This window comes from Ylistrum balloti, unplaced genomic scaffold (assembly GCF_031769215.1).
Source record: "Ylistrum balloti isolate Yb309-2 unplaced genomic scaffold, AGI_CSIRO_Ybal_v1 Utg369852, whole genome shotgun sequence".
NCBI lineage: Eukaryota > Metazoa > Mollusca > Bivalvia > Pectinida > Pectinidae > Ylistrum > Ylistrum balloti.
Window position 1 is genome coordinate 435766 of NW_026782004.1, and position 13135 is coordinate 448900.

The 13135-nt window shown below is 36.2% G+C and overlaps 1 protein-coding gene across 1 annotated transcript in view; it reads right to left on the reverse strand.

Annotated features, from left to right (window-relative positions):
• The window catches only part of LOC132545698 (uncharacterized), a 59961-nt gene that overhangs the window by 5633 nt on the left and 41193 nt on the right, over nt 1–13135 (reverse strand). Inside the window, 8 exon segments of the mRNA XM_060209387.1 lie at nt 330–481; nt 4622–4744; nt 4971–5153; nt 5268–5391; nt 6900–7024; nt 7299–7551; nt 7662–7838; nt 10222–10243. Coding sequence (XP_060065370.1) covers nt 330–481; nt 4622–4744; nt 4971–5153; nt 5268–5391; nt 6900–7024; nt 7299–7551; nt 7662–7838; nt 10222–10243 — 1159 coding nt within the window.

Here is a 13135-nt window from a genome sequence, read left to right on the forward strand (position 1 = left end):
ATATAGAAATATAGTGTGTCTGATCTAGGTGGGAGGGCGACCCATAGGACCTTACTGACAGGCATGAATCTTTTTACTAAGGGTGAAAGGCCACCCAAGTGCCAAAATGACAGGTAGTATATTTTTACTAATGATGAATGTGCGACTCCCTAAGGCCTTGACTGGTCATGTATCTATGTGCTCTGGATGGAAGGGTAACCTCAAGGAATTCAGAGACAGGTGACAGCATCCCATTTAAGGAGCCTTATTAACAGGTTATGTATCTTTGTACACTGTGCGCAAGGGCGCCCCTCCCCCTCCCTCCAAGGCCTTATTAACAAGCTACGAACCTTTTTCCTCTGGGTGGAATGGTGATCCCTAGGGCCTTGTTGATGGCCCGCAGTAGTGGGTATTTCTCATTTGAACAGTGTCCGGAGAAATCGTCTAAGTCCAGAGACCAAATCATCACTCCTCCAAAGCCTTGTTTCTTTATGAAATTCACCTGAAGCACAAAAACAATATCTGTGATGTGCCAAACCTGAAAACCCCACCCCGTTCTGCCTCGTGATAAATAAATGGTACAACACCAAACAATCTTACTGAATTAGGACAGTCCTACTTATAACGACCAGCATTTGCCATCACCTCAATTTAATTCAATTCCTCGTTACCTTCTGCCTTGAAGCTCATCAGTTCAGAATGACATAACATATACATGTATGAACAACAATTGAACACAAACTTTCTTATCCAACACAAACACCATCAATTAGTATAGTGTAGAGAGAATTCAACATACTACCCACGTACAATTTAATTCTTTCATTTCCTGTTACTCATTCTGACAAATAATGATAAATCTGATCATTCTTTCCTGTTTACGGATTTCATACGTTGGAAAAATTCAAACATACTGGATATATTACAATAATATTTCTGATTGAAAAATCTCCTTAATTCCGCATATCTTTCACGTTGAACTATAAATGAAATTCATCTGCTATGTCACTACTGTTAAATAAAGTGTAGATTCTAATTCTTTTCAATTCTTCAAGTTAATTGGAAAGTTATAACCAAAGATATTTTTTAATCTCCAAATTTATATAAATATATATATTGTATAGATTTACATTGTACGTACATGTTAATTGGGATAAGGAAGTACATCTATATCATTTTACATTAGAGAGATATAAAAAGTCATATATGATCAGGGACAGATAACGACCATCATAACTTCCTGATATTACAAAACATCACACGTAACTAACTAAAGTCATCCCACTTAATCCATAGACACAGTTCAACACACCTCTCGATTATTAGATACCGTCAGCGAATAATGGATAAAATTGCATCACACAACTATTTCGTGAATTAGGAGAAATATCAAAATTGCCCTAAACAGTTGTTTATAATACAGAATGGGAGGTGCATGAATCCAGGAACACCATCCATTCCCTGAATTTACAATTCGATTTTGAAAGAATGTCGAGCATATGTGTATGTCAATATTCATATACATCTAAACTTCGAGTGTATGGACCATGACGATGAAAATTCACCAGTGTTGTTACTCCCTGTAATGTTAACGGGTTGTATAAAATTAATTAATGATAGTTACATCTCTTATTTCAATTTCAACAAATAAAAATGCACGAGGAAAGCCATGTAACTTCGGTAATGTACATGCATTGTAATAATTTAACAAACACATAAACAATACATATAGTGTTTCTCCTTGTTTCCACCAGATAATAATGATTAAATAAGTATTGAAAAATGACAATATTATTTTTTTATAAAGGACCTAAGCGACGTCACAACAACTTATCCGAATACATACTAACTAAATTAGATGATTTTTCGCCACACGTGGACATTGTACAAGGTTTACATGCCGAAATATTTGCATTTGAATTCCAAAATCTGTATCCTGTCTTTTGTTGCAGCAATTTTATTTTAAATGCTACGTCACGTACTACAACATTTGCGTGTTTGAAAGAGTCTGTGTTGGAAAGCTGCGTAACGATTTGAAAGTGACTGGTCTAAGGGGGATAACTTTGTCATCGAAGCGAAGTGACGTTAATAATGTGATATTTTATGATGAATGGTTTAAATCAAAATCTTTTATTCTTTCTGGAAGCGTGACATGTTAAATCCTCGATATTCAAGGGGTTAAGATGTGTCTTTTATGAAATGTATGACACTGAAGTTTGCATTTAAATCTCTTAACCTCAATGATAGTTTCCAATGAACCCCTCAAACTCGCGTGCTTTTTCAAAGTTCCCAACTACTAAAAATCATATGACACATTCGTAGGCCTACTGTTTAATTATAAAGGGATAGAACATCATATAAAATACTTTTTGTAACATGTAGAAAAATGTCGACCTTTCCTAAAGTCAAATCTATTCCTTTCGATTAAAAAAAAATAACTAAATACTTATGGAAAAATATATCGCAAAGTACACTTTTTACTGAAAAAAAAACAAGTTATTTGGTTTGTTCTAAATCATGGTACTATTGTATTAGTGGATAACACTGTAGAGGTCATTCAAAACCACTCATCCTAGTCTGCTATACATCCTGCTGATAACATGTATACATGTATAACTACAACCTAATCATACTCCTATTTGGATAAGCTAATACATGTAATGCCTCCATCCCAACCAAAAATGTCCCAACTATTTCATATATAACAACAAACTCACTTGTATGTTATAAAGTGTACCTCAATATAGCGTCTAATTTGTTTCTGATTCCATGTTCAAATAAATACATGCCGTCAGCACGACAATAATGTTCGCACAGACAAAAGATGTAACAACATATGGGATGTCAACATACAACTTACATCAGGTATTGAAACCTATTATGTTATCTATCTGTCCTGAATGAAAACGGTTTACACTTGGATCTGATTTTTTTATTGAATTAATCATTGAATGCAAACACAGTACAGTCAAAAAATTCTCAGAACAGTACATATGATTTCATCCAAAACAATTGTCTGTATTTGACTGACTTGTTGAAATGAATTGAAATCTAGAACGTACATTGTATATCAGCACATAGTTAATATACAATGTAGATACAAGGGAAACAACTCTTCATTGAAAACATTAAACTTTGCTTGTCGGTAATTCGGCTACCATAACATATTTATAATCATTTTATTATCAATAGTTCCCCAATTCTTGCTAACTTCAGCTCAGACATCAACACATAACAAAAATGATAGCCCTTTGCAGAGACAAAAGATGGAACACTTAAGTTTTACTAATGATACCAGTATCATAATACATTATCAGACAAAATATATTGTTGCCAACCGACAGAGTGTCTGCCCCACTAGGCCTACTGTGTATCAAGTGGACTTGAGGATTCTTTCTTTCAAATCAATTGGCGAACTTATAATATATCAACCATGTTTCATCGTTACTGGACATAACATTAAAATCTTTGTTTAAAAGTATTGTTTGTTAAAAGCAGCAAATCATGCACATGGAAATTCGTCCTTTTTAATTTCCATAGTTTGTCTCATGGCGGGACATCATGATATTATTTTAACATTTTAACATTATTTCAATGACACGTATGAATTATTTTTATATTCACTTTTTATTTATATCATTTATTATATTTTATCTTAACGCATCTGAAATGTCAGTGTTGTTTTTTATACAACAATAGCGATATTAGTTAGAATTTAGAATATCACAAATTATCATCATTTATTGGTTATTTTGATGATAGTATCTTAATACTATACAGTCAAGTAGCTTTTATTACCCTTGGCTATGATATTCTTACCATTTAGTAAAATTGGACATGTGTATACAAATGAACGTTTGAAATAATTAGTTCTAACTGAAGGAATATAGAACTTGTTGTAAACAGAAGATTTCGTATTCCTAAATCTGACATCACTGACATAAGTAAACATTTTCCATAAAATACTTGGAGTATCTAGATGCAATATATTGTAAGCCAAGTTACTTTTCTAGAAATAAAATATTCTTCTATTTCGAACCACTTCTACTGTTTTAATAGCAGTATAGAATAAGAACCTCTATGACGATCAAGATCCTGTGATGAAGTAGAGACAGAAAACTATTCAGATATTCTGTCTTATCATATGGGTATTGAAGTATAGAGACATTAATAGTTTGCTTAACATCAGTTTTTAACGAAGATTTCGCTTGATTTCTTTTTTTATGACTCCTTAACATTACAGCAACACCCTAAGTAAGTCAGAAGTTCTTACAGAGAATTAGGTTTGCCATATGTCTAAGCATTCTTGAAGTTTAATTTACCGAAGTTCAATTAAAACCGGAAATTGAAAATGCTTTTACTTTCAAGTTTTTCGATTATCCAAAATATGTACATCGTTATTCTTCAAATATAACAGCGTCTCCTGAGTTTGAACGTTTCTATTGACAGTCTTCAGATAAAACTACCAAACCAAACCATTGTTACAATCCAATAAAAACAAGTACCTCTTCTCACCTGATGTTAATTTGAAAATTATAATGGATTTCAGAATTGATTCTGAGTGCTGTCACAGAAAATAAAGCTATGTTCACGAAAATCTGGTAGTCTATCAGAAGGCCTCCAGAGATACATGTGTACGTACCTTGGCAACGAGGCTGGCTGGGTCGTCATAACCAATCCATTGGTCCCCATCGACAATGTATGGCACCTTTTGGTCCTCGATCAGGTAGGTCCTCACTCCGGCCTTCTTCCTCTTCGCACAGATCTGAGAATAACCACGTGTCGTGTCCATCAACATTTACATATATAGATATAGGTATATTAAGATGTCTTAACGAAAAAGCTATATCTAACAAGCAGCTTGTTCATTCAGTTTTAGTGTATTTCATTAGCTGGCTGTATTTTAGAAGATCCGAAATATGTTTCTGTATGTAAACACCGCAGATGGTTGGTTGACCGTTCGTGTTATGCTGTACCTAGATACCACATACCTCGTAGTAAGACAGAAAGCCATCTTCACGGGTGAAATTGCCTCCCTTTCCTTTCTTTGCAGCGGCCCCAACTCCATACTTTGAGGGGTCATTCAGTGTGAATGAACGGCCATATACGGCCAATCCAACATTTAGCTTGTGTTTCGGAACTCCCATTTTATACCAGTAGGTTATGGCCCATGCCTACAAAACACAACCAAGACACGTGTATTCGGTCAGTTAACATATAACTCTGTTCATTTTTTGTTTCACAAATTATCTGAATATGCTGAAATAAAACATACAACGTTGACTCACCAAATTGAGATAAGCGTCGTTTCCTCTCTCCCATCGCCCCTTAAACAATGGGCTGTTGTGGCCTGTCTTTTTCTCCCAACCGCCGTGGAGATCATACGTCATGACACTTATGAAATCCATGTAACTGTAACATTTGTTTTTCCAGAATGAATAACTGTGTTTAATATGTAATGTATCGGCATTTACCGTCGTTCATACAAAATGTACCAGGTCATCTCTAATAAAATATAACAACAATCATCATGAGTCTATAGCGCTACAACCAAAATCACCAACATCGCCACGAGTCTGTAGCGCTACAACCAAAACCACCAACATCGCCACGAGTCTGTAGCGCTACAAACAAAATCACCTACATCGCCACGAGTCTGTAGCGCTACAACCATAATCACCGACATCACCACGAGTCTGCAGCGCTACAACCAAAATCACCGACATCGCCACGAGTCTGCAGCGCTACAACCAAAATCACCGCCATCGCCACGAGTCTGTAGCGCTACAACCAAAATCACCGACATCGCCACGAGTCTGTAGCGCTACAACCAAAATCAACGACATCGCCACGAGTCTGTAGCGCTACAAACAAAATCACCAACATCGCCACGAGTCTGTAGCGCTACAAACAAAATCACCTACATCGCCACGAGTCTGTAGCGCTACAATCAAAATCACCGACATCGCCACGAGTCTGTAGCGCTTCAACCAAAGCACCAACATCGCCACGAGTCTGTAGCGCTACAAACTAAATCATCAACATCGCCACGAGTCTGTAGTGCTACAACCAAAATCACCAACATCGCCACGAGTCTGTAACGCTACAACCAAAATCACCAACATCGCCACGAGTCTGTAGCGCTACAAACAAAATCACCGACATCGCCACGAGTCTGTAGCGCTACAAACAAAATCACCGACATCGCCACGAGTCTGTAGCGCTACAAACAAAATCACCGACATCGCCACGAGTCTGTAGCGCTACAACCAAAATCACCAACATCGCCACGAGTCTGTAGCGCTACAAACAAAATCACCTACATCGCCACGAGTCTGTAGCGCTACAATCAAAATCACCGACATCGCCACGAGTCTGTAACGCTACAACCAAAGCACCAACATCGCCACGAGTCTGTAGCGCTTCAACCAAAGCACCGACATCGCCACGAGTCTGTAGCGCTACAACCAAAATCACCAACATCGCCACGAGTCTGTAGCTCTACAAACAAAATCACCTACATCGCCACGAGTCTGTAGCGCTACAAACAAAATCACCAACATCGCCACGAGTCTGTAGCGCTACAAACAAAATCACCAACATCGCCACGAGTCTGTAGCGCTACAAACAAAATCACCAACATCGCCACGAGTCTGTAGCGCTACAAACAAAACCACCGCGTGATTCTGATGTCCATTTAATATAACAACATTTACTCCAGTCTCATGTCCAAATCCCTTCAACCAAAGTGAGGGGGAAGTTCTGCCAAGTTATCATCGTTATCGTGCAACATAAGACCACTCACGATCCAATGCAACCGGCCACAATAAAGAAATTATAAATACCATCTACTATTTGGGTGACAAGAATGTCTAATTAAAACACAGACAGCGGATTTGATAAACAGTAAGTGTTATTACCTCCCTATCTCGGCAATCTCGTAAGCCTTGTCAATGGTTTCCTTGCCTGCCGCCACCGCCGCCGTGAGCAGTAGACGTGGTTTACCTGTGATTCGCGACTCCTGCTGGAATTCTTCATATAATTCCTGGAGCATATTTAAGTTTGGAAAAGTGATTAGACGATGATATTCATCATAAAGTAATTTTATGTAATTGTATGTCATGTATAAACTAGTTCTTTTGTGACATTTGAAACATAAAGCACTACTTGACAGGTTTGAAGAGGAGATACGTAAGTGCTGAGATAGGTCGCTTGGCACAAATGCTGGATGGAGGAAAATACAAACTTATATACAGAAGTATATATACAAAATTGACAGACGGACGAACCTCGTGACATTACTGCACACCTCACGTTACCTTGACGAGCTTTGTAAACCTTTGTTTGTCCTCGGGCGGGCTGCCCCTGTTGCCGGGGTACTCCCAGTCCAGATCGAGGCCGTCAAAGTTACGTGATCTCATAAACACAATTGCAGAAGTAATGAACGTGCGGCGATTGGTGGGATTCTCGACCATCTGTGTAAATGGTTCTGAGCCCATATTCCATCCACCAACCGCTATCAGAGTCTTTAATTCCGGGTTTACCTTTTTCAAGTCATTGACTTTCTCAAACCTGAAAAAATCATATTAAATCATGACAGCGACTAAGTATTATTCAGTTATTCACACACGGAATTAGATGTATATAAGTTCTTGCTTTTCACCACTACAAATTATACTCACATTCCTTTTGACCAATCCGTAGAGTCATCGTTCCATTCAAATGGAGTCAGTGCATGATTTGTAAGTTTAGCAAATGAATAAACTATGTGAGAACACAAGCGATCGTCTATATCTTCCGGAGTATACTTTCCAATCTTAGGTCTATATTGAGCCCAATTAGTATAGTAGCACACTCTTCTCATCATCCCATAGCTCTCTGAAATAGAAACAGAGGAACGTGTGTCAGACGGGCTAATTCAACTTACTTTCACAGGTGTGCGTCACTACTTTTCTACAATGTAGACAGAATCAGTTTGTGATTGCCGGGGAAGAGACAACTAAAACACAAGTCACAATTTATGATAATGCATTAAAATATAGTATGAATTTTTTTTGATAAGTTACAATTTCATTACGGACAAGAAACTAGGATCTCTGTACACGAGACAAACCTGAATCTTGAAAGATTATTCAGAACACGATTTCATGATCACAGTCTTTTATCTTTACCAAAAAACAAACTACTTGACGTATTTGGAATTGACATCCAAGGCTGCCTGATTTCAATGCATCCGATAAGATTGGAAACCAGGACGTCCGTGACTCACTTGTCTAACGTTTAACCTATCGGGCTAAAGGACTATTGCGGCTTTGTACCGGGGTTACGTACATACTTTCCCCCACAGGAAAACAATCTTGCTCGAGTTACCAGGGGCTACAACGACGTCTTTTAATATGTATGACACAGCTAACATCATGATGTGACGTCATAACAGTGCAACAATTGCGTATACAGACTTACCCTACAGCTACTGTATTTTAACACCTGCATGCATTCTTCGGAATTATTTTCTTAATTATTCAAATATTGTACTAAAGGTATATCTAACTATAGAAATTGTAGGTTACGTTTACTTGCTAACTGAAGGAGCTTATTTAGGAAATTATAAAGAAATAAAACACTATGATAATATGATAATCAGTTTGAACAAAAAATGTCTGAATAGACTTCCTAGTCAGTGTCTTTTGGTGAGGGCGAAAAAAGACAGACGTAGCGAACCTTTTGGCCTTTTTTATCATCTCTTCATAACAAACACCCTATGATATTGTGTAAAGAACAAACAAATTGACTAATTAATGTAAACAAACTCATTGTTAGATAAAAAAAAATCCTCTGTCTATAGTATAAGCAACAAAGTGCTAAGTCATTACTAGTTCGACATATTAATGGTTTAAAAAGTACTTTGTTCCACACTTAACAAATCAGGATGAAACCACGTCCAGGTTTCTGTGTACGACTTAACAAATCAGGATGAAACCACGTCCAGGTTTCTGTGTACGACTTAACAAATCAGGATGAAACCACGTCCAGGTTTCTGTGTACGACTTAACAAATCAGGATGAAACCACGTCCAGGTTTCTGTGTACAATCGATTCGCCTAATCTCCGGTTTAAATTTAAGATTCCAAACCTATACCATGTTACTAAACAGGTCACAATTAAGTGACGTTGTTATAAGAACCTACCAAGATATATGTTAGGACAGCTAAAGGTACATTGCCTGCTGGGTAGTGCCTATTTCTTATTTCTAAACTCTTTGATTCACACCTGAAATATCTTCCTCGTGGATGGTGCGCCAGAAAGACAACTAGGTATGATTATGATGTTGCCACGCCTAATATTACGTAAAAGTACAAGGTAGATTAGACAATGCTGAAAAATCTAGCAATGGGTAATGTGTGCCAGATTTCCTCTATCAGAATCACGAATGATTTATTCTGTGTGATGCATGCAAATATCAATTTTCGAGGCTATATTTATAAAGTATAACGTCGGACTAAATAAGCGACGTGTTTATGTAAGTCTGGTCAATGTTTCTCTGTCTGTTCACACTGAAGTGATTGATTACTATCTCAAAAACGTTTCCTATCGTTACTTCTTATAAGGTTTTTGAGGTCAACTGAATCCATCGCGATGTCGTTAAATGGTACATGAATTGTGCGTTTTCCGATTGTGACATGGTTACGACGTTTCTAGAAAAAAACGTTGAAGACGAACTTATTTTTCCCTAAGGAAAGACAAACTGTTGGTTTTCCTTTACTGATCGGCCCCTGTCCTTCACTGATTGTTCCTTAACCCTGGACGTTAACGTCACATAAACGAAGCGTTGACCCCGTAACGCCGACATTACATAGAATATGCTATAGTAACATAAGTAAAAAGGAAATGAAGTTGGCTTTTGTAAATAAGAGAGAGGAGTCTTAGCCCTCGGGGAAGATTATTCCGTATTCCAAATACTTTCTTCACATTTCTGAACCTGTAACTGTTCTATATGTTACCTGTAATTGCTCTATACGATACCTGTAACGGTTCTATTTCTTACCTATGATTGTTCTATATATAACATGTAGCTGTTCTATATGTTAGCTGTAACTGTTCTAGATGTAACCTGTAACTGTTCTATATGTTACCTGTAACGGTTCTATATGTTACCTGTAACTGTTCTATTTGATACCTGTAACTGTTCTATATGTAACCTGTAATTGCTCTATACGATACCTGTAGCGGTTCTATTTCTTACCTATAATTGTTCTATATATAACCTGTAAATGTTTTTGATGTTACCTGTAAATGTTTTTGATGTTACCTGTAAATGTTCTATATGTTACCTGTAACTGTTATTTATGTTACCTGTAACTGTTCTATATTTTACCTGTAAATGTTATATATGTTACCTGTAAATGTTCTATATGTCCTCTCTATATGTTACCTGTAACTGTTCTATATGTTACCTGTAACTGTTTTTGATGTTACCTGTAACTGTTCTATTTGTTACCTGTAACTGTTCTATATGTTACCTGTAACTGTTCTATATGTTACCTGTAACAGTTCTATATGTTACCTGTAAATGTTCTATATGTTACCTTAACAGTTCTATATGTTACCTGTAAATGTTCTATATGTTACCTGTAACTGTTCTATATGTTACCTGTAACAGTTCTATATGTTACCTGTAAATGTTCTATATGTTACCTGTAACTGTTATGTTCTATATGTTACCTGTAACTGTTCTATATGTTACCTGTAACAGTTCTATATGTTACCTGTAAATGTTCTATATGTTACCTGTAACTGTTCTATATGTTACCTGTAACTGTTCTATATGTTACCTGTAACTGTTCTATATGTTACCTGTAACTGTTCTATATGTTACCTGTAAATGTTCTATATGTTACCTGTAAATGTTCTATATGTTACCTGTAACTGTTCTATATTTTACCTGTAACTGTTCTATATGTTACCTGTAACTGTTTTTGATGTTACCTGTAACTGTTCTATTTGTTACCTGAAGCTGTCTTATACGTGATTCACTAGAAAACTGTAAAACAAATACAATATCAGACAGACCTGTTTTGAGAAAGCAGATTTAATTAAAACTTGACATGTCAAAACATCATTAGTGAATAAGCTAAATCCAATTAATTCCAAGAAAAGTGTGTAGTATACCAGCTGATACAAACTGCACCATACACATGTAAACAAGATTTTCATAATATTCACATAGTGATAGCTTCTATAACAAGAAAAGGTCATATTTTCAGTATTCATGCTGAACTGTCTAGTGTCTGTAGTTTGGGGGGTTTTCATCTTCCACTGTTGGAGCTACCTTCTGATGTGAATCAAATTACGCTTTTGTTGATTGGACATTTAACCTTTTTTATTCTTAATTTTTTTATTTTATTTTTAATTCCATGTGACAGTTAAAGAAACATTTCCCATCAGAAAGAGTATCAATACCATATACATGTATATGTATATGCACACACTTATATATTCCGCTGGCAGAAATTCTTAGGTATAACATTCTGCTCTTCACCTTATCTTCACATTTCTATACTCCATCATATCTTATACACTCGTCCTTCACCTTATCTTCACATTTCTATACTCCATCATATCTTAATACACTCGTCCTTCACCTTATCTTCACATTTCTATACTCCATCATATCTTATACACTCGTCCTTCACCTTATCTTCACATTTCTATACTCCATATCTTAATACACTCGTCCTTCACCTTATCTTCACATTTCTATACTCCATCATATCTTATACACTCGTCCTTCACCTTATCTTCACATTTCTATACTCCATAATATCTTATACACTCGCCCTTCACCTTATCTTCACATTTCTATACTCCATAATATCTTATACACTCGTCCTTCACCTTATCTTCACATTTCTATACTCCATCATATCTTAATACACTCGTCCTTCACCTTATCTTCACATTTCTATACTCCATAATATCTTAATACACTCGTCCTTCACCTTATCTTCACATTTCTATACTCCATAATATCTTAATACACTCGTCCTTCACCTTATCTTCACATTTCTATACTCCATCATATCTTATACACTCGTCCTTCACCTTATCTTCACATTTCTATACTCCATAATATCTTAATACACTCGTCCTACATACATTTCACATTTCTATACTCCATAATATCTTATACACTCGTCCTTCACCTTATCTTCACATTTCTATACTCCATCATATCTTAATACACTCGTCCTTCACCTTATCTTCACATTTCTATACTCCATAATATCTTAATACACTCGTCCTACATACATTTCACATTTCTATACTCCATAATATCTTATACACTCGTCCTTCACCTTATCTTCACATTTCTATACTCCATCATATCTTAATACACTCGTCCTTCACCTTATCTTCACATTTCTGTACTCCATAATATCTTAATACACTCGTCCTACACATTCTCGTCACATTTGTACATTCCATTATATCTTCATATATTCGTGCTACATACTGTCTTCACATTCTCCTATTGTTGTACGAATACACTCGCCCTACATTCCCTATTCCCCTTTCTCAATACCTTTGTCATAATTCTAATTAACTCATCCAATAATGTTGTTTTGGGTATATGACTACATTCTACCTTCTTCACACATTCTACATACTCACCGAACACCATTGACATCAGCAGCAGCCATAGAGAGTCTTTGTAATAATTTTTCATCTGAAAAATAATGCAAAAATACAAGATCACATTAACTAAAAAAACCAGTGTCAACTTAGGGTTACACGTGTAATTAGGAGTTTTTGCTATTTTGTGACCAATATTTACTATCACGCCAGGAAGGTATTTATGTATAACATGTCTGTGTAAACAAGTACTAACCAGTACTACAAGTCAGTACTCCATACTATACAGTACTATAAATTGTCACTGCTCAGTATAATAGTGTCTGTATTCCTTACCATAAAGTGTCTTAACCCAGTACTATATATAATTTGTGCTCGGTATTAAAAAGTGTCTGTATTCCCTACTATAAAGTGTCTTTACCCAGTACTATATATTACGTGTGATCGGTACTATGACGTGTCTTTACCCAGTACTATATATTATTTGTGCTCGGTACTATGACGTGTCTGTAGTCACTACATAC